The sequence below is a fragment of the Lutra lutra genome, chromosome 3, assembly GCF_902655055.1.
Source record: "Lutra lutra chromosome 3, mLutLut1.2, whole genome shotgun sequence".
Lineage (NCBI taxonomy): Eukaryota > Metazoa > Chordata > Mammalia > Carnivora > Mustelidae > Lutra > Lutra lutra.
The window spans coordinates 129,020,621-129,044,661 of NC_062280.1; the positions used below are offsets into that span (position 1 = coordinate 129,020,621).

The 24,041-nt window shown below is 43.6% G+C and overlaps 1 protein-coding gene across 6 annotated transcripts in view; it reads left to right on the forward strand.

Annotated features, from left to right (window-relative positions):
* FRY (FRY microtubule binding protein) overlaps positions 1–24,041 on the forward strand; it is a 339,156-nt gene that overhangs the window by 56,934 nt on the left and 258,181 nt on the right. For 2 of the 6 annotated variants that reach the window (XM_047723098.1, XM_047723096.1), the window contains exon 1: positions 21,126–21,863. The exons of 2 other annotated variants lie outside the window; for them this stretch is intronic. In XM_047723098.1, the coding sequence (XP_047579054.1) occupies positions 21,794–21,863 (70 nt within the window). In that variant the 5' untranslated portion in view covers positions 21,126–21,793. Of the gene's footprint in view, positions 1–21,124; positions 21,864–24,041 lie in introns of those variants that run through there. 2 more of the 6 variants (XM_047723095.1, XM_047723099.1) reach the window with 2 other exon arrangements.

Genomic DNA, 24,041 nt, shown 5'->3' on the forward strand with positions numbered 1-24,041 from the left:
CAGTAGTAGAGTCAGATTAATGAAATTTCAACTTTGAAAAAGGACCCTGTGTCCTCTGCAAGAAACTTCTCAGTAATATCCTTTTATAGAGGGTGTGTCTGGCTTCTGTTCCAATGCCTTCAGTAACAGGAAACTCAGTTCCTCTGGTGGAATTCATTCACTTGGTGTATTTATTGTGCTTGTCTTATTGGAGCTTACCTTTAGCCAGAGGAGTCAACCAGTAAACAATAAATTCAGTAAATAAGTAAATTATATATTGGAGTGCTTGTGCATTCCATTTTTGGATGTCCCCCTTTTTTTTTTTTTTTTTAATTGAGAGAGAGAGAGAGAATGTGAGAAGGGAAAAGGTCAGAGGCAGAAGCAGACTTCCCATGGAGCTGGGAGCCCAATGCGGGACTCAATCTCAGAACTCCGGGACCATGATCTGAACCTAAGGCAGTCGCTCAACCAACCCAGACGCCCCTTGGATGTCCCTTTTTGTCAGGAAGTTTTCCCTTGTGTTTTCTTCTATGTAATAACTGTTCAGGTATTTGAAGAAAAGTGTTCACTGCCCTCTTAATTCGCCTCACTGTTAAATAATGCACTCTCGGTTGGTTAAGCAGTTACTTATAGGTATGAGTTTGCTAGGGCTGCCACAATAAAGTACCACCAACTGGGCAGGGTAAACAACAAAAGTTAGCTCAGGGTCCTGAAGGCTAGAAGTCCAAGATCAAGGTGTAGGTAAGGTTGGCTTCTTTAAAGCCTCTCTCCTTGGCTTGCAAGTGGTTGTCTACTGTGTCTTCACATCATCTTTCCTCTTTCTGTGTCTGTGTCCTAATCAGAGCTAGTCATATTTGATTAGGAGACTAGTGACCCTGTTTTCACTTAATTAGCTCCTTAAAGACCCTACTCCAAATACAGCGGTATTCGGAGGTATTGGGGATTAGGACTTCAACGCAGGAATGGGGGGTTGCATAATTCAGCCCATAACATAGATCCTCTTAATTGGAACACTCAGAAGCAGGTAGGTGACCCCACAGCAAGAATCAGGTAGAATGGCCACAACCCATATTCTAGACATCTAGATCACCTCCGATAGCCCCAGCATTGTTAATTGGCATTGAACTTGCAAAGACAAATGCCAGACCTTTAAAAGACTTGTTTTTAAGTCACATTCTCTTCCATCCTTCATTCAGATGTTCATTCAGTAAATGTGTCCTGAGTGCCTGCTGGGTTGCGCAGTACACACACTGGGAATGCACCCAGGAAATCAGCAGATGTTATCTCTGCCTTCTCCGGGGCTTAAGTTATACCCATGCAGGCTTCCATAAACAAGTGAACAGACAGATATAGAATTGCAAATTGTTGTGTGCTATGAAGTAAACAAACCTGTAAGAGAGGCACCCTACTTTTGGTAATCTTGTGGGGTGGCTGAAACATAGAGTTTTGCATTTACCCTGGAACAAAATATTACATGTTAGATTCGGCCCATATTCCACTCTCTAGTCATTTCCAGGAGAGATCCTGGCTGTCATTTATTAGATATGTGCTCCCCCAACACCCTGACTTCACTTTATTCTCCCGTGTGGTGGGTATGATACCTCTGACTTCATCCAAATCATTAATCAAAATGTCTAACGAATCAGAACACCACTGCCATTGTCAGAGAACTAACAATAATATGCCTTAGCTACAGCTCGAGAATGTCTAGCCATCATATAGAAAGCAGGACTCTAGAAATATGAACAAGAGTCAAGCTGCCCACAGCTAAGTTTTCTGTACCACTAGCCTGAGCCTTAAATGTTCTTCTTCTTATGCCACATTTATCACAAAAGGCCTTTCAAGGTGTCTGATGACTTTTGAAAGGTCAAGTCCACTTAAAGAGTTTTACTTGCAATGTGGGGAAATGAAATTGTTTTCAATCTAACGAGAAAGAACGGGATTCACAAAACAGAATGTCTATGTTTTCTGGCGCCACGGCTCAAAGGTGATACCCGTCAGCTCCTGGCAGGCCCATTCTAGAAGCCCGACGTGGCATGGATCTGAGCTCCAGTGCTCCCTCTCTTCTTACCTAGGCACCCTTGGCTTTAACAGCCGGTTCTGCACTTGCTGCCCAGGTCCACCTGCTTGCCCCCACAATCCCAGCTCCTGTGTTTGTCCTGGGCTATCACTCCTGGAATTTTGGTAAAAGGCACCCCAGGTCTCCTGGCTGTCAGTGCACTGAACTGGCTTTCTCTCTGGTCTGGGTGGGGGGGTTCAGTCAAACTCAGAGAATTGGAGACCGAGTGATTCATCCAGCAGGCACATCAACTTAGACCATCTCAGGGCTACCAGCCCCAAGGTGATGTCATCTTCACATCTGTGGCAGCACACTGACAACAGTAGAGAAAATAAAATTCTTCCAGAAACAGTCAAATATGACATTTAATTCAGCATGAACCATAACTTGTCAAGGTTCATGAGCAGAGAGGGACTGTTAGGAGCATTTGTTGATGTTGATGTATTATTTGATGTGTTTGTTTGTCAGTTGGGCACATTATACTCCACAATGTACACAGAGTAAGTTAAATTGCAACAAAAGTCATTCATTGATTTACCCATTCATTCAGTATTCCATGATCCCCTGTCTCGTTGCACCCAGCATTGCTCTGGGTACTAAGATTAGAGTAGGGAATAAAGCAGACATAACCCCTGCCCTCTCAGATTTTATATGCTGGTAGGTTTGGGAGACACACTATGAGCATGTAAATATGTATTATTCAGAAAGTGAAGCATGCTTCAAATAAAATAAAGCAAAAAAAAAGGAGGATACAGAGACAGGGGAATGATATCTTGTGTTTGGTGTTCAGGGCAGATCTTGTTGATAGGCAGAGACCTGAAGAAATAGAAGCAGTAAACCATGTGGACATCCTAGGAGATGGAGTTCAGGCAGAAGGAACAGCAAGTGCAAAGGCCCTGGGCTTGGCCTGTTCGCAGAGGAGCAAGGAGGCCTCTGTGGCTAGAGTGGAGCTAGTGCTTCTTCATTGCTAGTGTTTCAAAAAGTATAACGGAAAATCAGATTGATTCTTCACTAGACGTGTCCTGTGTTGTTATTGCGGCTGTTTTGTTGTTAACTGAAGTACATGAGTATTTTGATTCCCCAAAGTCTATGTTCTTAACTGGCTGAAGTGTTAGTCCCAAGGTGTGTGTGTGTATGTAATGTATTATGTATATACACATATATACATGTTTAATGAAATTAGGAGAGCACCTGGGACATACTTTTTTTAAAAGATTTTATTTATTTATTCAAGAGAGAGAGAGAGAGAGTGCACATGCATGTGTGTGTACACAAGAGGTGGGGAGGGGCAGAGGGAGAGAGAGAAGCAGACTCCCACTGAGCAGAGAGCTTAATGTGGAGCTGGATCCCAGGACCCCGAGATCAGGACCTGAGCTGAAGGCACACATTTAACCAATCCAGCCACCCAGGCGTCCCAAGACATACATTCTTATACTGAAACGTAAGGGTGTGAGAGTTAGGCATCTACTTGACTTAAAAAACCCTTGGTAGGGGGTGCCTGGGTGGCTCAGTGGGTTAAGCCGCTGCCTTCAGCTCAGGCCCTGGTCTCAGGGTCCTGGGATCGAGCCCCGCATCGGGCTCTCTGCTCAGCAGGGAGCCTGCTTCCTCCTCTCTCTCTGCCTGCCTCTCTGCCTGCTTGTGATCTCTCTCTGTCAAATAAATAAATAAAAATCTTAAAAAAAAAAACCAAAAAACCCTTGGTAGTCTCTCATGCAGTCTGTTATTAGCAATCAGTCCTACAGGTGTTATTATTTTCATCCTCTCAATAAAACACAGGAATTGAGTAGGGGCTAGAGTAGTTTGAAATGTAAGAACTCTAATTCTTTCCACGTTTCCTCACACCTGTGTTTTCTGGCGAAGCAATCCCATTGGTGGGAGACAATTTAATAAGCAAAACCTGGCGTGAGGTTACTTCCTGAGGTCAGTCTTCTTTCTCAGCACAGTTGGCCTTGCCTGAGCTCTGAGTAGCCCATGTCAGAGCACTGTGAGTCCTGAGAAATGCCAGGAGTTTTTTTTCAGTTACAAAGCAAACACTTCTCATGCTTCTAGGCGTTTCCATGTTGGAAGAGGTTACCTGTGATGGGAGCAGAGTGTGTGAAGGTGAGGTTGTGCCAAGCAAGCCTGGCTCGGTTTATCCAGCTGGAGTGGTTCCAACAGCCCAGTGGGGCTATGGCTGTCTGCCAACAGGCCGGTGACCTCAGAAAACGCCAGAACACTTGAAGTACAAGAAGAGCAAATGAATAGCTATAACTGCTTCAGGGTTAGACTCTAAAATGTCACCGGCATAACTTCAGCTGGTCCTGAGAGGGAAGTCCGCAAATATAAGAACAGCATTTGGACTAATTCTTTGGCCATAACCCTCTTATTTAAACGCTTCAACTCTGCACATGTGAAATTCAAAGACATGGAGACCTTCATGTGATAGGAAGGTATATTAATTGATTGGTCCCTTCATGGAAAAGAAAACAGAGAGTCGTGATGCTTTCTTGACTGGAGCTGCTTCTCAGTGAATCATCAGCTAGGTAAGTGTGTTTGAGTGAAATTAAGTCTTTTTTTTTTTTTTTTCTTAAAATTTTATTTGACAGTCAGAGATCACAAGTAGGCAGAGAGGCAGGCAGAGAGAGAGGGGGAAGCAGGCTTTCCGCTGAGCAGAGAGCCTGATGTGGGGCTCGATCCCAGGACCCTGGGATCATGTCCTGAACCAAAGGCAGAGGCTTAACCCACTGAGCCACCCAGGCGTCCCTGGAGTGAAATTAAGTCTTATTGTTGACAGGTGTTTGCAGAGAATTCTAAGATTTCCTGAATCCCATTCTTCATCTGCCCTGTTGTTTCTAAGAGTTGAGCCTCTGGCATTTAAGGCAAATTTGTGGTAATGGCAAAAGATTAGAAAATTAATCTCTAGAATTCTAGAATTCATATCTGTCTGATTGGCTATTATTGAAAACAGGCTCTTCTATACCATCATGTGATTTTTTGGTCTTTGGTTTGTATCAAACCATGAATTGTTCTTCTCCCTATAGTTTCTGTAGATTTCCATAGAAAATCCCTTGATAGATGCACAGCAGAAGAATGTAGTTTATGCGTTTAATGTATTGAGGATGATATTCTATCCATTACTCGTGGGCTGACCCACAGAAAGAAACCTCAGCTGGCATGTTTTAGGATCTGTTAATGCTCCAGGCACCATACTGTGTGCCAGTAATTCAGAGAGGAGCGATGCGTCTTTCCACGCCTTCAGGGAGCACACAGTTGAGTAGGAGGCAGAGAGGTCACCTGATAACAACATGACCATGGAAGATGTCCTACTGGAGCCAGATGAAGAACATTTTACCTCGCCTGGGGAAGCCTGTCAGAGCTTCTCAGGAGAGTGGGTGAGGGTTCCAGTGGGGAAGGTGGGCAGCGCAGAGCGTAACAGCATGGGGCTGCATGATGTTTTGGTGACTTACAGACAGTTCCCTGTGGCTGAAGTAGGTGTTGCATGAAGTTGGAGAAGTAGGAAAGGATCTAGGATGACCAGCAAAGGTTGTGCTCTGCCCCCAAAGCATTAGGAACTACTGAACAATCCAGCAGCGATATACAGAAGCGTGAGACCAATGTGACTCCTGTGTTGAACCAGGCAATGAATCACAGGCACGTGAATTAAGACCGTGGTGGTGAGATGAAGACGAGCTAGACGGATACAAGAAATAGTTAAGAGATAGAACTGGCAGGGCTTGCTGGGGCTTTGCGTGTGGGAGTGAAAAAGAAGGGGCTTCTTGGCTTTCTAACTTGAGTGAATTAGCACATGATGGTGCCGTTCAGGTGATGGAGAAGAGGCTGGAAGCTGAGAAGGGGCAGTGGTGAGTTCGGATTCAGCCACGCTGGCTTTTGGGTAACTGAGGGGTATCTAGGTGGCATGGGCAATGAAAGGTAAAGAGGTACACGTGGACATGGACCTCAGCAAGATATGAGGTATGGAAGTTGGGAAACATCACACCATACCTGATGCTAAGGGTTAATTGAAATATCTAGGTAATATTGATATATGCGAAGAAGGTGCTCAATGTGGAGCTCTGAGTTACCCTTACAGTTTAAGGGAGGCAAAGAGGAGGAGCCTTTAAGGTGAGGAGATCAAACAATCACAGAGGTAGAAAGAGAACAGAGGAGGCTGATGTCACAGAAACCAAAGTGTCAAAAAAGTCAACTTGCCCAACAGTGCCAAATGCTGCCAGGAGGCCATGTGACGTGAGAACCAGAAGGTTCCATGGGGTTTGGGCATTGGCAGTCACAACGCACTTGTCCCAGTGAGCCGGAAGGGCAGTAAGTTGGAGAGTGATTGGGATTAGGAAGGGTAGACTTTCCCCAGCTTAGCTGATCAAGGGCAACAAAGAATTCGCTATCCCCTCTATCACCTTTCAAATCAACAGGCTCTGCACAACATTGTTTAATGAATAAACATCAAAAATTTTACATGAAACTCAATCCTAGTCAGACACCTGCCCGGGATTTTCATTATTCCTAAGTAGAAAAGAGTTTTGGAATCTTACTAGAGACCTTATGGCCTTGATACAAGCAGTCTTCAGCATAAGAAAAACCCTGCTTTGAATGGGACGGGTATGAAATGGCTCTGAAGAGAAGAATCTCCCTTGACCTGCTAGTGGTAACGGGATCAGTGTCCTGGCTCCCCACCCCAGTGGCTGGTTCAGTCCACCCTGTTCTCCCACCAGTGGAGACCTCAGGTGATTTCCTTGGAGCTTAGGCGTGAGTTTTATAAGGAGTAAATTGGCTTGATGACTTCTAAGACTCTGGACTTGGATTCTGCCTTCAAAGCTTTTTGTTCTCTCTTGCACATACTTCCCATGCTTTGTCTCTCCTCCACATATAGCTTCTGTGGTTTCCAGGTCCATAGCGCACCGCAAGGAAGGAGCCCCCTCTACACCTGACCTGGGTAGAGATGGTGTTAAGTAAACAGGAAATGAAACACTGAGAACAGAGAGACTCTTTGAGCTGACCTTCCCCTTGACTTTTCACCTCCCTTTGCAGTCCGTTTGCTCAGCCTCCTGCTTCTCTTGGCCCAGATGGGATTTGTTCAAACAGATACGTGAAAGCCTAAAAAATTATGAATGGCTTTTCATGGAGAAGGTTAAAGGCATGGAGCAGCCAGGGTAAAGACATTAATGCGGTTGGGCTTCCTGCCATTGGTTAGAATATTCGTTCATTCATTTACCCAAATGGCTGTCCATCCAATAATTAAGTGCTGAATGCATACTGGGTGCTATGTTGACTGCATTTACCTAGTGTCCTAAGACACAAAGCATAAAACAGTGAACACAATAAACAAGGACTCTGCCCCAGTGGAAATGACAGTCCAAAAAGGGAGAAAAGCATATTGGAAAAAAATTACATGATAAATGCGTAACTACATGTGATAAGTAAAGACAAGTAAAAGGAGCTATGAGAAGTTTTTACGGGGGGTCTGGAGTTAGACCAGGACATCAAGGGAAGGCTTCTCTGAAGATGTGCTATCTGGACTGATGGAAGGATAAGCAGGACTTAGCCAAGGCAAGAGAATGGAGAAGAGCCTGTGGCCAGTTAAAACAACCCTGTGCACCCTGAGCTGGAGGAGGGCAAGGTTGCTAGAAAATTGGGAGGAGGAGGAGTCAGAGCTGACCATGCAAGACTCGGAGAAACAAGAGATTATAGGTCATAAAAGCGTATGTACTGCCAAAGCGAGCACAATGGGTCATGAAAACAAAAAAAAAAAAAAAAAAGTTTCAAGAAGAACGGTGTTGGGGGCTGTCGGTCACCTTAGCAGGAGTGAGGCCACAGGAGACGGGCTGGACTGGACTGACGGAAATGGGAGGAGGTTGCGTGGAACCTCCTGCTGTCTTGAGACACCAGGCTGTGATTGAGAAGTCAGGAAACTAAGATGGAAATCGGAAGGAAATGTGCAATAAAAGCGAGGTTTGGTTTTGTTTATTGTTTGCTTTCCAGATGAGAGGTATTAAAATTTTTGATAGATTAGAATGATATCAAAGAAAAATGTTAAGATACAAGAGACCGAGGGAGTCAGGTCCCAGGCAAGGAGCGGGGATGGGGCGAGAAGTGGCGTTTCCTCCATTGCCCAGAAAAATGGGGACATTCACATCAGATGCCATCTATGAGGCAAAATCTTCCCGGAGAACCGGATGGTGGAAGGAAGCAGAAAGGCTGTGGAGAGGAAAAGGCATGGCAAGCTCACTGCAGAGTGTGGGAACACACCTGCCCTAGGCCAAACTGGGGCCCCTGCCTGACGCCGCACACCTGCGGGCAGGGTTTTCTTTTCGGCTCGCCCGAACCCCATTGATCCCACAGCATTCCTACTGTAAGAATAAGTCTGTAGGAAGTGTATTTTTTTTTAAAGATTTTATTTATTTATTTGACAGACAGAGATCACAAGGAGGCAGAGAGGCAGGCAGAGAGAGAGGAGGAAGCAGGCTCCCTGCTGAGCAGAGAGCCCGCCGCGGGGCTCGATCCCAGGACCCTGGAATCACGACCTGAGCTGAAGGCAGAGGCTTTAACCCACTGAGCCACCCAGGCGCCCCTGTAGGAAGTGTATTTTGAATTTGTTTCCTGTAGTTTTTCAGTGCCAAACCACACCACCTCCTATAATTTCCTACGAATCCTATTTGGACAAGGCAGCAGTGCACTTTGCTCTGAAATTTTCCCTCTCTATTTTACTAATTAATTCTGTGATCCTTTCCTCTGTGTTCTTTCTTTAACCCTTTGGGTTGCTTGAACTCTTTGGCCTTCTAATTTGAAAAGCACACGACTTAGTGTCTGTCTTTTCTGGTGGTTTTTTGTAACTATATGTCACACTTCAGGCTGCTTTTCATTTCATTCTTTACAGAACACATTATGTTCTGTGGAGCTGGAATCTTTCACATAAGCCCATTTGCATGCAGGCGGTTGGTGTCTGTCTGTCTGTCCCTCTCCAGTCAGGCAACATTTGTGGCAATAGCTAGAATGTCTGCTTGATCTTTCCTTTCTTTCTCTCTTCCCATCCTGTTATACACCTGGTTCTCACCAACTCCCTGATGCTCTGGCCTCTGGGCTTTGTGTTCTCTTGTTTCTGGTGTATTTTCTATGCTTGCACCCTCCGGATCTATGTCCCCTTGCTCTGGACACCCACAGTCTTTGTTTCTTCCACAGACAGTCTGAAGTGGAGGGAGCTCCCTTGGAGATACAAGTCTTCTTGTTTGGGGTTCATAAGCTCATACCAAGTATCCTTAGAAATAAGGAAGTTAAGGAACGAAACTCCCATTTGGTGCATTCTTTATGCTATCTGGTATTCATCCTTATCCTGCTAGAGGGGCTGCTAGTCCCTGTTTAATCTTTTTAAATTTTTTTTTAAGATTTTATTTATTTGAGAGAGAGAGCATGAAAGGGGCGAGGGGCAGAGGGAGAAGCCAGCTCCCCGATGAGCAGAGGGCCTGATGTGGGACTTGATCCTGGGACTCCGTGACCTGAGCCGAAGGCAGTTGCTTAACCAACTGAGCCACCCAGGTGCCCCTAGTCCCTGTTTAAAGACCGGCAAATGAATCCCAGAGAGACTTCTTGATAAATATTTCAGGACCAGGACTGAAACCATTCCCCACTTAAAGCTCCAAGTGGTTGGAGGTTATCACTGTGCATCGTTTGGACGCTTATAAAGCAGCTACTGCACTTAAGTATGTGGGCCTTGACTTGCATCGGATATTGAAGGACTTCTGAGCATGAAGGCAACTCTTTAGGCAACCAGACCTCTCTAGCCCTTGAGCCCAGACAGAAGACACCTTCACCACTAGGTGGCGATGTAGCAGCACCACAGAGGAAGTAGACCCCATGCAAATGAAAAGTAGACCTCAGGACAAGCCCTCTAGAGCTAGTGCATTCCAACTTTTTTTTCCCTTTCAGTAATTTATTAAAGTGACATGCACAGAACATGAAATTAACCATTTCAAATACGGTGGCATTTAATACATTCACAAGGTTGTACAACCACCACCTCTATCTACTTCCAGGTACTTCCTTTCTCTCACTCCAGAGTAAAATCCCTAACCATTCACCAGATTCTTCCCTTCTCTCTGTACCCCTGGCAACAGTCAGTCTGCATTCTGTCACTAAGGATTTGCCTATTCTGGTTATTTCTTATACATCGAATCACACAATATGCAGCCTCTGATGGGCTGGCTTCTTTCACTTAGCATAGTGTTTTCAAGGTTTGTCTGGGTAGCACAGATCAGTCGGTACTCCGTTCCTTCCTCTGGCTGGATATTCCACTGGGCTCTGACGCAATTTGTGTATCCATTCAGCCACTGGGGCTCTATTGCATTTTATGTATTCATTCAGCCATCAGTGGGTATTTAGGCTCTTCCAGCTTTCGGCCACAGTGAATAGTGCTTCCGTGGACAAGGATGTATGTGTATTCGTTTGAGTTCCTGTTTTCAGTTCTTTAGGGAATATGCAAAGAGTGGAATTGTGGAGTCCTGTGGTCATTCTATGTTTAACTTTTCGAGAAACTGCCAAACTTTTCCATAGTGGCTGAACCATTTTACATTCCCACCAGCAACGTACAAGATTTCCAAACTTTTCTGAGCATGACTCACAAGTCTCACAATAAGAAGTATATTTTACATCAGGTCAGCATTCACATATGTATATATCGTATATATGTGTATGTACACATATATAAAACGTAAGTTTTATGAAAACTTGATCACCCCTATAACTATAGGATGTGCTCTGAAGTGTTCCTTCCTGTTGTATTGTATTAGAAAAATATGCTGGTTTTGATCCACCAAATGAGTTTCACATCTCAAAGCAAAGTGAAATCTTAAAAACTTAGTTGTGAAGATCGGAACACTATTTTAAGTGTATAAAATAATATAACCTATCTCCCTTCCATTTGGATATTCGAAGGATTTAGGATATCATTCATCAACTTATCAACACATGTAAGTTTGGGGGAGGGGAGATTATTGAACCTCTTACATATTCTCCAACATGGACAATTTAGATCATACACAGATGTGAGTTACATTGCATATACTTGTTAGATCATGAGGGTTTGTAATTAGCTGTGGTTCTACAGCCCAGCAACAAATTATTTGGTGAGTATGATACCTGTAGCTTCTGGGAAAAGGCTTATGATATATGGTATCATTTAATGAACACCTCAGTTGATTCGAATAAGATACTGAAGAGCGTAGTGAGGATGGCAGAAAGCAAGGGATAGAGGAAGAGGAAGAAGTAGAATCAAGAGAAGTGGGTGGGGGGGAAGCATGAGAAGCTTCTCCAATGTATAGCAAGTATTTATGACCATCTTCAAGAATCTCCTGAAACTGAGCTGTCATGGAAGGAGGGGTGTGTGGGAGGAGTAGAGACTGGTGCTGAGAACACCTACTCTCAAGCAGATCCACAGTGGGTATCCAAGGGCTGAGATGGGAAAAAATTATATTTTGCCTCTCATTAACTTCCAACTGAAATTTACTCTTTTCCTCAAGTACTAATATAGGCAACAAAAATAGTATTAGCAGTACCTTTGACTTCACTGTTAATTGAAATCACAAATTTTTTTTTCATTATGTTACAGTTGCTTTAGGTATATTTCAATATTGTTTATGTTTCTTATTTTATTAAAAAATTATGATTACTGGGCTTATCTCTGGGTTATGTTCTTCAATGTATTTAATGTGTATGTAAAGAAATGTGTATCTACAAAACCACAGTTTTGTGGTTTTTTAAATAATTTTATAACTGGTTTATGTTGTAATCTCATGCATTTTGTCTTCTTGACGTTCTGAGAGAGAGCCCATTGGCTTTGCCGGATTGCCATAAGGGTCCAAAAGTAGTTAAGAACTTCCTAGAGCTGCACTGTCCAATAAAGGACCCATTAGCCACCTGTGGCTCTTGAGCCCAGGGAATGTGGATGTCCAATTTAAAATGTGCTGTAAAATAATACACCAGATTTCAAATATTTAGTGCAAGAAAAAAAGAATATTAAGTGTCCTGCTAATAATTTTACATATATTGCATGTTGAAGTGGTCATATTTGGGGTATATTAGGTTAGATAAAATATATTTAATTTTACCCATTTCATTATTATAAATGTACATACTAGAAAATTTTAAATTGCATATTTGGCTTATGTTATATTTCTATTGGACATAACTGGCCTAGCATCAGATCTGCGCTCCAGTTTGGCTCTGTCATCTAGCTAGCCATTATCTGCATTATTGTTGTTATCACTACTCTGCAATGTCCTAGCTCTCGAGTCCCCATACCTTTCATTGTCCTCATATACGAGTAGGTATAAAGCCAAAGTTGAGAGTATAGCTATATTCATTCCAGATTTAGCCTTCTTGCTGATACATTTCTCACTCTCAGAAATGTCTCAAAATCTTATCCAACAGCTCAAAAGAGGTCCATCCACATCCGTGTCCCCTTTCCTTTCTTTTCTGCTGCCTGTTGTTTTCATGAACATAAAATTTGAACTATATTTATAGAAAGAATATATACAGTTGGGGATTAGAGAATTTATAGACAGATTTTTTTTTAAAAAATTATAAAGGACAAGAAAAAAATTCCCTTGAAGAGCAAAGAAGATGGAAAATAAATCTTGAGGTAGGGCGGAGTAGTAGGCAGACTGCAGTTGCCACCCATCCTGTATTTATCCAGAGACCGAAGTGGCATTTGGATAAGGCACAAGCAAACCACCAGCACATTCCTGGAGTTTACAAATGGCCACTTAAATCGCGGGACAACCCTAGTATGTCCCTAGTCCAGAAGCTGAAGTCTACAATAGCTGGAAAGCAATGCTGTGTTTCTGGAAGAGGGAAGAGCTGACCGGGGACCTCTTGCCCTTTTGTGTGATCCTTAGACTTCTGGAGCTCTGAGCATCCTAACACAGACATGCTGGGGATACAAAGTCCTTTCATCTACAGAATCCTCTTTGAGCTCCTGAAACAACCTTCTGTGGCTAGCAGATGGTACAGTATCACCTGTACCCTATAAACGAGAAGGGAGTACCTTGACCACAGGAGTGGATTGCTGAGGCCAGTACCTGGCGGAGTGAGGGCTGACCGGAGCTTGTGTCTCCCCACAACTGACATTGTGGGCATCGGAATCCTGACCCTCCACCTCTATTTCCCTGGGCCGCTCAAAGTGACCTCACCCACCCTGACCGTCTGCAAAGATCATTATCCTTTCTCTGGCTCCTTAGCTGAGCCGGGCAGTTGGAACCACTCTCCCCACCAGCCTGTTAAACTGTTCCCTCCCATCATCCTTCAGACAGTTTCTAGCAGCCCCACCCTCCTACACAAAGCTCTGCCTGTCTGGTCAAAATAGGGTGGTGATTTCCCCACCCATTCTAAAAACATGCCTGGTAAGACTTTGTCTATCCTGCAGAATTTTCTTGGGCCTTCAGAGTGACATTTTCTACCACGTGGAACGGTGCCTGTGGGTGGAGAAGGCGATGCACGTGTTTCTCCACATCACTGTTGCTGGGCTTCTCTAAAGGCAGGATCAGAGGGTCTGACCCACCCATCTCTGTGGGCAGATGGTCACTGTGAAGGTTGAATCAGTGATGCTCAGGGAGGGACCCACTTCTGTTTAAAACATGTGTTTTACCTGAAGGGCTGTATTTGTTTTTTTTTTTTTTTTTTAAAGATTTTGTTTATTTATTTGACAGAGATCACAAGTAGGCAGAGAGGCAGGCAGAGAGAGAAGAGGAAGCAGCCTCCCCGCTGAGCAGAGAGCCCGATGTGCGGGGCTCTATCCCAGAACCCTGAGATCATGACCTGAGCCGAAGGCCGAGGCTTAACCCACTGAGCCACCCAGGCACCCCCTGAAGGGCTGTTCTATGTATCTAATTCCTTAGCTCAACACTTCATCTTCAGGACCCTGAGCTGGTTTTAAGCTACAGGATATCCCTGGTTTCCAGGACTTGGCCAACGGTACACTGTCACTTTTCCTCTAAACCAAAGGAAGCACTTTGATACTGCCTCACTGCCTTCACAGAAGACAACTTGATCCATTTCACTTTGACTTACCTCTTCGTCCTTCCCAGTTATTTTTTGCTTCCGTGTCCGCTGCTCTTCCTCAACAGGCAGCGTGTGCTTTATATGGGGTACTTTTGATATTAGCTTTATCAGAACAGAATTAAGAAGGTGAATCTGTTGCCAAAAGTTTCAAGTAACAAATGCCAAAGACTGACATCAAATCATTTATTGTGCACTGTTCTTTCCCCATGTGGGGGCCCCTCCCAATAATATGAGAAATCAAAGGTGGGCCTGTCCCAGGAGATGAGCCTGTCTGGTGATAAGAAGCAGCTTTTCTCATTTAGTAGGAAGTAACTTGCCCAAGGTCATCATATTCAGGTTAGAGTAAGGAACAGGATAAAGTTTCCTGACTCCCAATCTATCAGACTTTGTTGGTAGATAACTGCAAGCATGTGATCACACTTAAAAGAAAGAGAAAAGTGTATAATGTTTAAGTAGTAAGGATATAAAAAAAAAACTAATCAAAATTTCCAATTTTTCCCAATTTCATTAGCTTTAAAATTCTAGATTTCAATAACTATATACATTAAATGGTACTTGTGAGGAAAAGTTGATCTGCCTCTTAGGACTTAAAATCTAATATTTACTTTTGTGTCTGAAATTGGGAACATTAGTGGGAATATTAGTTCTAGCCCTAAAATTGGGTACTTAATTTTTAATCACTTAATAATGGAAATGCCAAAACACTTAAATGCAACTATGGGAATGCATCTTTTTTTTGTTTAATTATCGTTTTTATAAGGAAAAACTATTTTCTTAGTTCTCCTTTCTTTTTTTTTTTTTTAAAGATTTTATTTATTTATTTGACAGAGAGAAATCACAAGTAGGCAGAGAGGCAGGCAGAGAGAGAGGAGGAAGCAGGCTCCCTGCTGAGCAGAAAGCCCGATGTGGGGCTCGAACCCAGGACCTAGGATCATGACCTGAGCCGAAGGCAGCGGCTTAACCCACTGAGCCACCCAGGCGCCCCTTAGTTCTCCTTTCAATGGCAACTAGTGTTTGGGAAGAATGGTGATTGATATAATTGTTTTTTATCCCAAGTATTATCAGTCTGTGCATTTTTGGTAAATAATGATATGCAAAAGCAAATGCCATGTTTTTCTTCAGAAAGGACTTAATATTTTATAATCATGTATTAATTGTTGGCTCCTGTTGTAGCTCATGATCTTGGACCTGTTTGTATCTCAGTGTAATTAATTTCTCTGGTTGCTGGTGGTATTTGAAAATAGGGTAGTAAGGTTATCAACATTGTTGTATGCTTTCATAATAAGAGTCAGAGGAAGAAATCCATATTTTCTCTTCACATACAGTCTCTAAATACAGTATTAACTCCTACTGTGCCTTGCAGAAATTGAGGTCAAATCTTTATATTTGTACATACAAAATATGTATGAACTGTATCTCCGGGTTTAGCTTCAGCTTAATATCCAAATATGTAGGCACTACCTTGAGAGGTCAATGAGAAGAGTAAATTAGGGAGCTATTGAGTCTATACTAAGCTCACCAGAACCTCTACTTGGCTTTACCCTGGGCACCAAAAGTTGGATGCACTAAAATATTAAATAATACATTTTTGTATGTGCAGAAGTTCAGGCTTTCTTTACTTGGCAAAATTTTGGCCTTACCCTGGCAGCCAGTGGGAGCTAAGGGTGGATTGGGAGGTTTGGGGGATGGTAAAGGGGGCTGGAGATGGGAGCCCACTGTGATAAGCCAAAGCTTTCTCTCTCTCTCTCCCCCTTTCCCTAACCTGACTTTAGAGTTAAGGTGGCATTTTGTGCTGCATATTCTGGATTTGTTGCTAGCTCTAGATCTGCTGCTGAACAGTTGTCGTCTGACTATGTGCTCATGTAATCCTCATAACAGACCCATGAGATAAGCACTGTTTAACAGATGAAGAAACTGAGGCTGGGGGGTGTTCAGCAACCAAACAACAGAGCTTCTAGGTGGGAGAGCAGAGCCTTAGCTCTGGCGAGCTACAGCGTGCCCCTTCTAATTAATATCCGGGGAATATTTGCTCTGGAACTCATCATTCAAGAGCAAATATAGGGAACATTGGTGGGAAGTGTTGGGGGAGAGGCCCAATGTTCATTTCACCCATTATGAAGATGCTGGGGGTAGAGACCAGAGTTAACACACACCTGAGTCCCAATCCATTCTAATGATGTGTTGGCGCCACTTTTGAGACATGTCTTGCAAGTGCCCAAGAGATGTGGCCTTTTGTTTGTGTGTGTCCACATAGGTCCTCTGAAATACAGCCTTGCAGTCTCAACCTCAAGTGCTCGATTAATGTTAATTCCCCTACCCTACGTTAAACTTATAACACACCCTGTTGTCATGGGCTTGTGGAGGGGGCCTTGGCTGTGCAGAGCAGCAAGGGGGGTGACTTCAAACTTGACCCTGCTCCCTGCTGCCATCAGATGCCTTTCACTGCTCAAATCCTTCATGGGCTTCCCATGGGCTAGACTGACATTCGATTCCTTTGTCGGGGATCGAAGTCCCTTATGAAACTCCTTTGCAGGGGAGGCGAGTAGGGGAAAAAAAATGGGTTCTGCTGCTAATTTTTAATGGAAACCATTTTAAGAGACAATTTTCCTTGTTTACGTCTGAATCTGGGCAAAAACAAGCTGTGCTTTAATGAGGTTCTGGGGCATTCAGAACATTTAAATGTATTTCAGTTCCTTTGTGGGGAAAAAAAGTATTTGTACTGAAGAGTAATGGAGTAAGCGTTTTCAAAATTTGCAGGATCTATTTTTGTGAAGATTTGTGTGTGGGGGTTGGATTTTTTTAAGGGAGTGATTATTGAGTTTTCTGTTTACAAAATGAATATGATGTGGCATCACTTCATATTTTTTTCCTCTACTGTGTTTTTAGCACGAGATAGATCATCCCCAAATTATGTACCTAAAATATATCAAAAAAGTTTTTGATTGATATTGAAGCTTTCCTTATCTCTAAAGGACCTCGTCCTGCATAAGGAGAAACAAGCCTTCTCTATAATTGTCACCATTGATCTTAGGTGATGCTTAACTTGACTTGGAACTGTTCTTATTAACCAACAATAGATAATTGTAGGAATAGGATATATTTAATGCTTTCTGTTTGGAATTGTAAACTGAGCAAAAACTGATAAAGCTATTTTTTCTTACAATGAGTGATTTTCCTTTGTTTCCTCAGGATGCTAGGAAGACATTTCCCTTCTGCCTAATACATTCTATGCATGAACGTACATGTCACTCTGATAATAATTACACATGTGTGCCCACGTGCCACCATCCACAGGGAAAGGGGGCGGATTCCAACCCTAACCCAATCAACTCAATCAGACTCTTTAAAACCATTAGGAGATGGCTCTGGATGTTGGCAAGCATCCAGATTGTTTGCCTAGCTTTGTTGTCACATTTTTTTGAACACCACACATTTTCGTCTCAAAAAAGAATTTTCAGAAATGCTAGGAAAGAAAAATTAAATATGAATTAAAACACAAACTGATTGCACTTCTGTTGTACATCCCCCCCCCCCCGCCCCCTCAGGCAACCGATAGCGGTAGGCATGCATGACACGTCTGTTCATTCAGTGACTCTGTGTGTTTTTTTGCATCTTAGTGTGTGCTAGGGGCTGTGGCAGATGCACAACTGAGGGACACATGGCTCTTCTGGAGGGAGAGAAGAGAGAGTAGGAATTCAGGCAAGATGGCTACATGCCACAGATTGTAATATGCAATCAATCCACGCACCTTTCACCACCTTTATCCCACCCTGCCACTCAGCAGGCTGGGACACAGGTGACCAGTTGGCCCATGTCTTCTTGAAATGCTCTGTTTTCTTGGTGTTCCTACCACACCGCCCCAGGCTACCACCAGTCCATTGGCTGTACGGATCACAATGAGGCACCCCTTCCTGTGGGTTGAGTATTGGGCAGATGTGTGGCACACACCAGGGTGGACACAGCCATTTTCCACCCCTCTATAGCTTGGAGAGTGGCGTTCAGACAAATTTGCCACCCTCACCTGTCCCACCTCTACCCCGGGTCTGGCACCCTTAATCAGACCGCAATCTGTACAACGTGTCAAATTGATGGGAAAAATAACAGTATTCTTCTCTAGGTTCCTTTGGTGTGGGCCAAAGCCCCAAGCAACCATTCCTTCCCCAGGCTAGAGCCCAATGGGAAGGCAGTAATCAATTTTGGAGAGCCAGTGGGCCCTGAAGCACTCCTATTATGGAGTGATAACAAGGGTCTTAGCATCTCTTCCTGAACTTTGGATAAGAAGTTTGATAACCATGATTCTTGCCTTGCTTGTGATTTAAGGAAAAAGGAGAGGAGAGGAGAGGAAAATGACTCTGGTTCTAAAATTTGCTAGACTTAAATTTTGCTAGCTCTATGACCTTGACCTTATTCTATGCCTCTTTAAGCCTCCATTTACTCATCTCTATGAAATGGGGCTATTCAGAGTTCTTCCTAGGTTGGGGGGGGGGGTAGGATTCAATATGGTAAAATAGGTATTTTTAAACACAGTATTAGTGTTGAATAAATGTAGATGGTATTACTAATTATGTCTCAGGTCACTTTCTGACTTTTTTTTTCTACTCTTGGATACCACCTCCTGAGACCTTTTAGCTTTCCTGTATTACTGCTACTTTTCTCTGTGCCTCCAAAATCTATGCCTAACCCCTTGCTTAAAGGTTCATTATATGGTCGCCTAAGATTATGAAGGAAAGGTCCCTCATTCCTCTTAAATGGCATCTGAAGTCTCTTAAGAAGCCAGGGACAAATTCAGATTTTATTTTGTATTTTAGGTTCCTCTGTCCAGGTGCCTGTTCTGACTACATTTTGTTTTATAAACGTCCCTGCCCCCACCAGAGAGGAGACAAAAGGACAAATGTTTTATCCCAGCTTGCAGCAGGTGTCATTCTATTTGATTTGTAGGCCTTTCAACAAAACAAAAGGCCTTTTCTGTTCTTTTACAATATATGCTCTCTTTAAAGGTACTCAAATGAGGGGGGAAAAAGCACACACGAGCAAGATTTCAGGTTCTAATGGACGGAAACTGGGCTCTTAGTTACTGATTCGCTCTTCACAGGGAAAATGAGATGCCATTAAAAACATTCTTTTCTCAACAGCATTTAAAATTTTATGATCGTTTCCTCTTGAAATATATGTAAGACTGGCATTCTCAGCCAGTTAATATGTTTATGGTAGGACTGAAAACTTTGAAAAGCCAGTTAATGATCTCTTTTATAAGGTGGACCAAGAGAATCTCTGTATGCTTGAGTAACAGTACATAACAGCGTGTTTGCTTATTACAGCAGTACCAAATGTCTCCAACTTGCTAGCCCCACATTGTTACCTTTGGTGTTCAAAAGTGCTACACCTTCTAAGTCATACCAGCAGTACATACATGTGGTTAATTTCCAAAGTTGGATTCTGGCCTCCCCAAGGTTTCATCCTAAATACCAATATCACTAAAACTTAGTTGTTTACTCTCTGCAAGATACTATGCAGAGCACTTTATTCATAATGTCACCTAATCTATCCAAAAACGGAATGAGGTTGGTATCACTGTTATCCCCATTTCCCAGGTGAGGAAACTGAGGCTTAGTGAGATTAATAGCTTGCCCCAGTTCTCCTAGCTAAGGTCTGGAGCCAGGTTGGCATCTGGGACCTGTCTTGGGAGACTTTGTGTTCATTAACTCAGAGGCACCATGCAGACTTCCTGTTCGTTCATTGCCATGCGGAGGCCTCAGAAAGGTGGGTACGGATATTAGTTTTTGTTTTCAGAGGTGATCGCTGTTTTGAGGTGAAACCTTTGGGTCCTGTTTCACTTGGAACCCATTCATTCAAAGTACAGGTGACAAAATAAAATTAGCTTATCAACTCTAGTAAGACTGTAAATGAAAAGAAGTCCAGAGACTCCTGGTTGGCCTCTGCCTTCGGCTGAGGGTCCTGGGATCGAGCCCGGTGTCAGGCTCCCTGTTTGGTGGGGAACCTGCTTCTCCCTCTGCTCCCCGCTCATGTTCTCTTGCTTGCTCTCTCTCAAATAAATAAAATCTTTAAAGGGAAAAAAAAAAAAAAAAGAAAAAGTCCATCTGATAAGTGACTTCACAGGAATGAAGCACTGTGAGTAGAGCTGGAAATCTTAGTGGCTCAGGGCTTGCCTTTTGTGTAAGTGTAAGGAGCTTGAAATGCTTGTATTGATGGTGTCTTGGGGCATTTCAGGACATAGCACTGGTTCTCAGTAGTGCTGAATTTTTAAAAATTCTTCATCTTAGAAGTACATTGTACTCTTTCCATTTCTCAAAAGAACTGTTAGTCTAAAAAGTCCTATTTGTTGATTTGAGGGGAGTTGCCCAACATTTTTTTTATGTTCAATAATTATTAATATGGCTTTATTCATTCTTTTGGAAAATATTAATCAGAAATGTACTGGAAAGGGAGAACTATTCCGTGATTTGTGAGATGGTTGGCCAAATCTCACCTACTGAAAGGCAGCCTGTCAAAATCAGAAAGCTCTTATTTAATCCCCTAGTCAAGCTATATGGTAACATGAAATACAGCTAACCGAAATCAGGATACCTGATAGTGAGATTTCACCAATTAAAAAGCCATTATACAGCAAGGAATCTAATGCCTTTGCTTCTTATCCTTTTAACACAAATAAATAAGCTTCCGTGGGCTCGGCGATTCTTAGAAATGATAGGTTTGAGACACAGATCTGCCCATGGAGCCTGACATTCTGTAAACAAGGCGATCAGGCTTGCCCTTCAGACGCACACGTTTCGGGGTGCAGTGCCTCTCCAAACGGCAAGCCTTTCTGGGAGGGCGAGGCACAAAGTGCAGCTTCCACTGTGCCCGTGAAAGAAGGGGAAGAAAAAGCCCAGCGTTCTTCCCTGCAACAAGGCTGACAGATGGGGCTTTTCTGAAAAAACGTCACTGCAGCCAGATCCAGGGGTGCAGCTAGCTTCGCCCGCTGCAGCGCGATGCGGTTGTGTATTATTTCAGGGACAGACACAAGGGGAAGTAGCAGCCAGTGCTCACGCGGGCTGCTCCCTGGAAGCATTTCTGAAGAGCGAGAAGCCCCAGAAGCTGGGAGATTCCTCCCCCTCCTCCGGCTGAGTCCGGGGCCGAGGGGCGGCTCAGGTTGAGCCCGTGGGCAGGGGCAGGGACAGGGGCGGCGCTCCCAGCCCATCCCTCAGCCCTGCGGAGAGCTGTGTGGGCTGAGCGGTCTGCACGGGGTCAGGGAGGCCAGCCAAGAAACGCTCGCTCCCCGGGGGAAAACGGATCGCAGCTCAGGTGGGGACTTCCTCGGAGCGTACCTGGCTGGAGCAGAGCATGCGGGCGGCCGGCAGCGGCTGGCTCTGGTTATGGCAGCCCAGAAATGAAAGCAGCGGCCGCCGCCTTCTGAGGGCTGCAGGCAGATCAGCACCCAGCAAATAAGAAGCAAGTCCTGGACCCCGAGCAAAAGGAGGAGGAGGAGGAGGTGGAGGAGGAGGAGCGGCCGAGCATCTCTCTCCCGCTCGCTCCTCGGTGTCCTTTAAATGAGGGCTCCCTGCCGGTGCCGGAGGTAGACCTGCAGAGCCTCCCTCTCCGCCGTTGACCCTCCGCTTACATCACTAACCTGTGACAGGCACATCTCCACGCCCGGTACCTGCTCTTCCAGCGGCTCCCAGTCCAGTCCCGGGAGCCTCTTTGTATACCTCCGACATGGCCAGCCAGCAGGATTCCGGCTTCTTTGAGATCAGTATCAAATATTTACTGAAATCCTGGAGTAATAGTGAGTAATAGAAATAACCTTTTCTGTTTTTGTTTGTTTGCTGGCTGTTGCGTAAGGTTCGAGAAATCCAATCTCAACTGGAGGCATAAGCTTGGGAGCCCAGGAAGTTTTTTTTGGTTGGGTCCGCTGTGAAAATCAAAATGTCAGAGACTGAACTAGCTTTCCTTAAGTGCAAAGGCTGCAGGGGAATCACAGTAGATTTTGTTTGGTTAAATTTTCCAGTGAGATGGCCCTTCAGACTCCAGCAGAACCCAGGATGGGGCATTCTAGGCTGCATTTTCTGCCTTAATGTTTATTTGATCAGGCTTTATCTAAGTATTTGGTGAAGTGTGGTTTAATTGGAGGGGTGTGGAGGGTGTCAGAGTACTTCGTAATTCTCCTATTAGGCTATTGTCTGGAGGAAAAAAAAGTACTTAATAGTCCAAAACCCAAGACTCATTTCTTTTGTATCTAGAGGCATTTGCAGGTTTATTTCTCTCTTTCTTGTCCGTGTGGATGATGTTCAGAATGCTCCTTAATATTTGGATTTGTAAAAATCCTGATGTGTTGTGGTCCAAACCCACAACATGCTTTACTGAAATATACACAAAGTAAGGTTCTGACCCTGATCGTTTATTAGGATCTAAGAATGTTATGGCTTCTGAAGTTCCATTGCTGACCTACTTAAAGATTTTAGCAGTAATATATTTCCAAAAGACTATCTCTAAGGCATCGTGGATCTGGAATCCAATTAAAATGAGGCCTTGAGGTGATCAGTGATGCCTTGTGTCTTCTGAATAGTTTAAAAACAAAGTCTTTTCTATTTCTCCAATAGCCTTTGTGCTTGCTCTGGATAAAAGACCGGCAGGTATTACAGATCCTTTATTGTTTGGAATTTAAAACAATTTTCCCAAGAAAAATTCCGAGGCCATATTACATGCATGCTAATTAACCTACCTGTGTTCAAAGAGCTGGCAATTAATTAGCTCCTACCCAGATGACCTGTGGCCAAGACGGTCCTTATGTAAACAGAACCTGGGCAGGAGAGCCTGTGCCATAATTGCTTTAAGAAAAGAGCCAAAGTAGCTTCAGCCTTAAGGAATTCAGGGATATGAATCTCTAAATGATATCCAAAGAAACCATTTTTTCCCAGGTCATTTTGCACCACTGTATACACGATGGGGCTTGTCTGAGGCTGTTTTTTGACAAGTGGGAAGCCATTTGGGAGTCCTACTGTCACCCAAATAGAATTCCTTTATTTGTTGTAGTCGTAATTCATTTATCTTGGATCCATTATTTGTGCAATACTTCACACTCCAGGATGAATCTTCCTTTGTCTACCCACCCTTTGATTAATGAAAAGGATTTGACACACAAGGTTCTTAATGGAGCAGTTTTCCAATAACTGGAAAGACTTACTGTGAGTTTGACATCAGTATGTGGTTTTGAATCATCATTTTGAGTACACCAAGGCCAGATGATTTTCTCCTATCAATTTTTGTCATTGTCTCATTAGATAGAAAATTATGTATGACAATACTGAGGCCATTGGGATTTCTTTTAAAATCTTTCTCCCCTTGTTAATTTTCAAATTACTCTATACAAAGTATATTCTCTCCACCTTTTCTAACGCATCCCTCCCCCACGCTCGCTCGCGCTCTCTCTCTCTCTCTCTCTCTCTCTCTGTCACATCAGGAAATGGTTCAAAATGACTGTTCCTATCTACTTTGAGAGTAGCCAGGGCACAATTTTGAATTCTTTTAATTCATTCAGCAAATATTTATTCAACACCTACTACTCCAGCCTGGGGGGAAAAGGTAAACGAGACACCATACCCGCCTTCTCTTTTAATTTCCTCATTACAGAAGCATGAACTTGGTGATTCTCTTTCGCGTTCCTTTGGAAGTCCGAATGCTCTTCAGCCCTTTCTTGAAAGAGGAAGAGGAAACACACTTTTTTGCTTACTCTTCTTTAGGCTTGTTGCAACACTAACCTGCTTATGACCTCGCTTTGCTCTCAGTTTTACATATTTTCAGTAGCAAAGAGAGAAAGGAGTTTGTCAGTAGAAAACAGTAGCCTGAGGGCTTTGACCTACTCAGTGTAACCGGGCCATGAGGCTGCATCACGGGGCTCATCGTGGGCCAATAGCAGGTTTGAGAGACCAGGATGCCCGCCCACATACCTGAGTGGATAACCAGG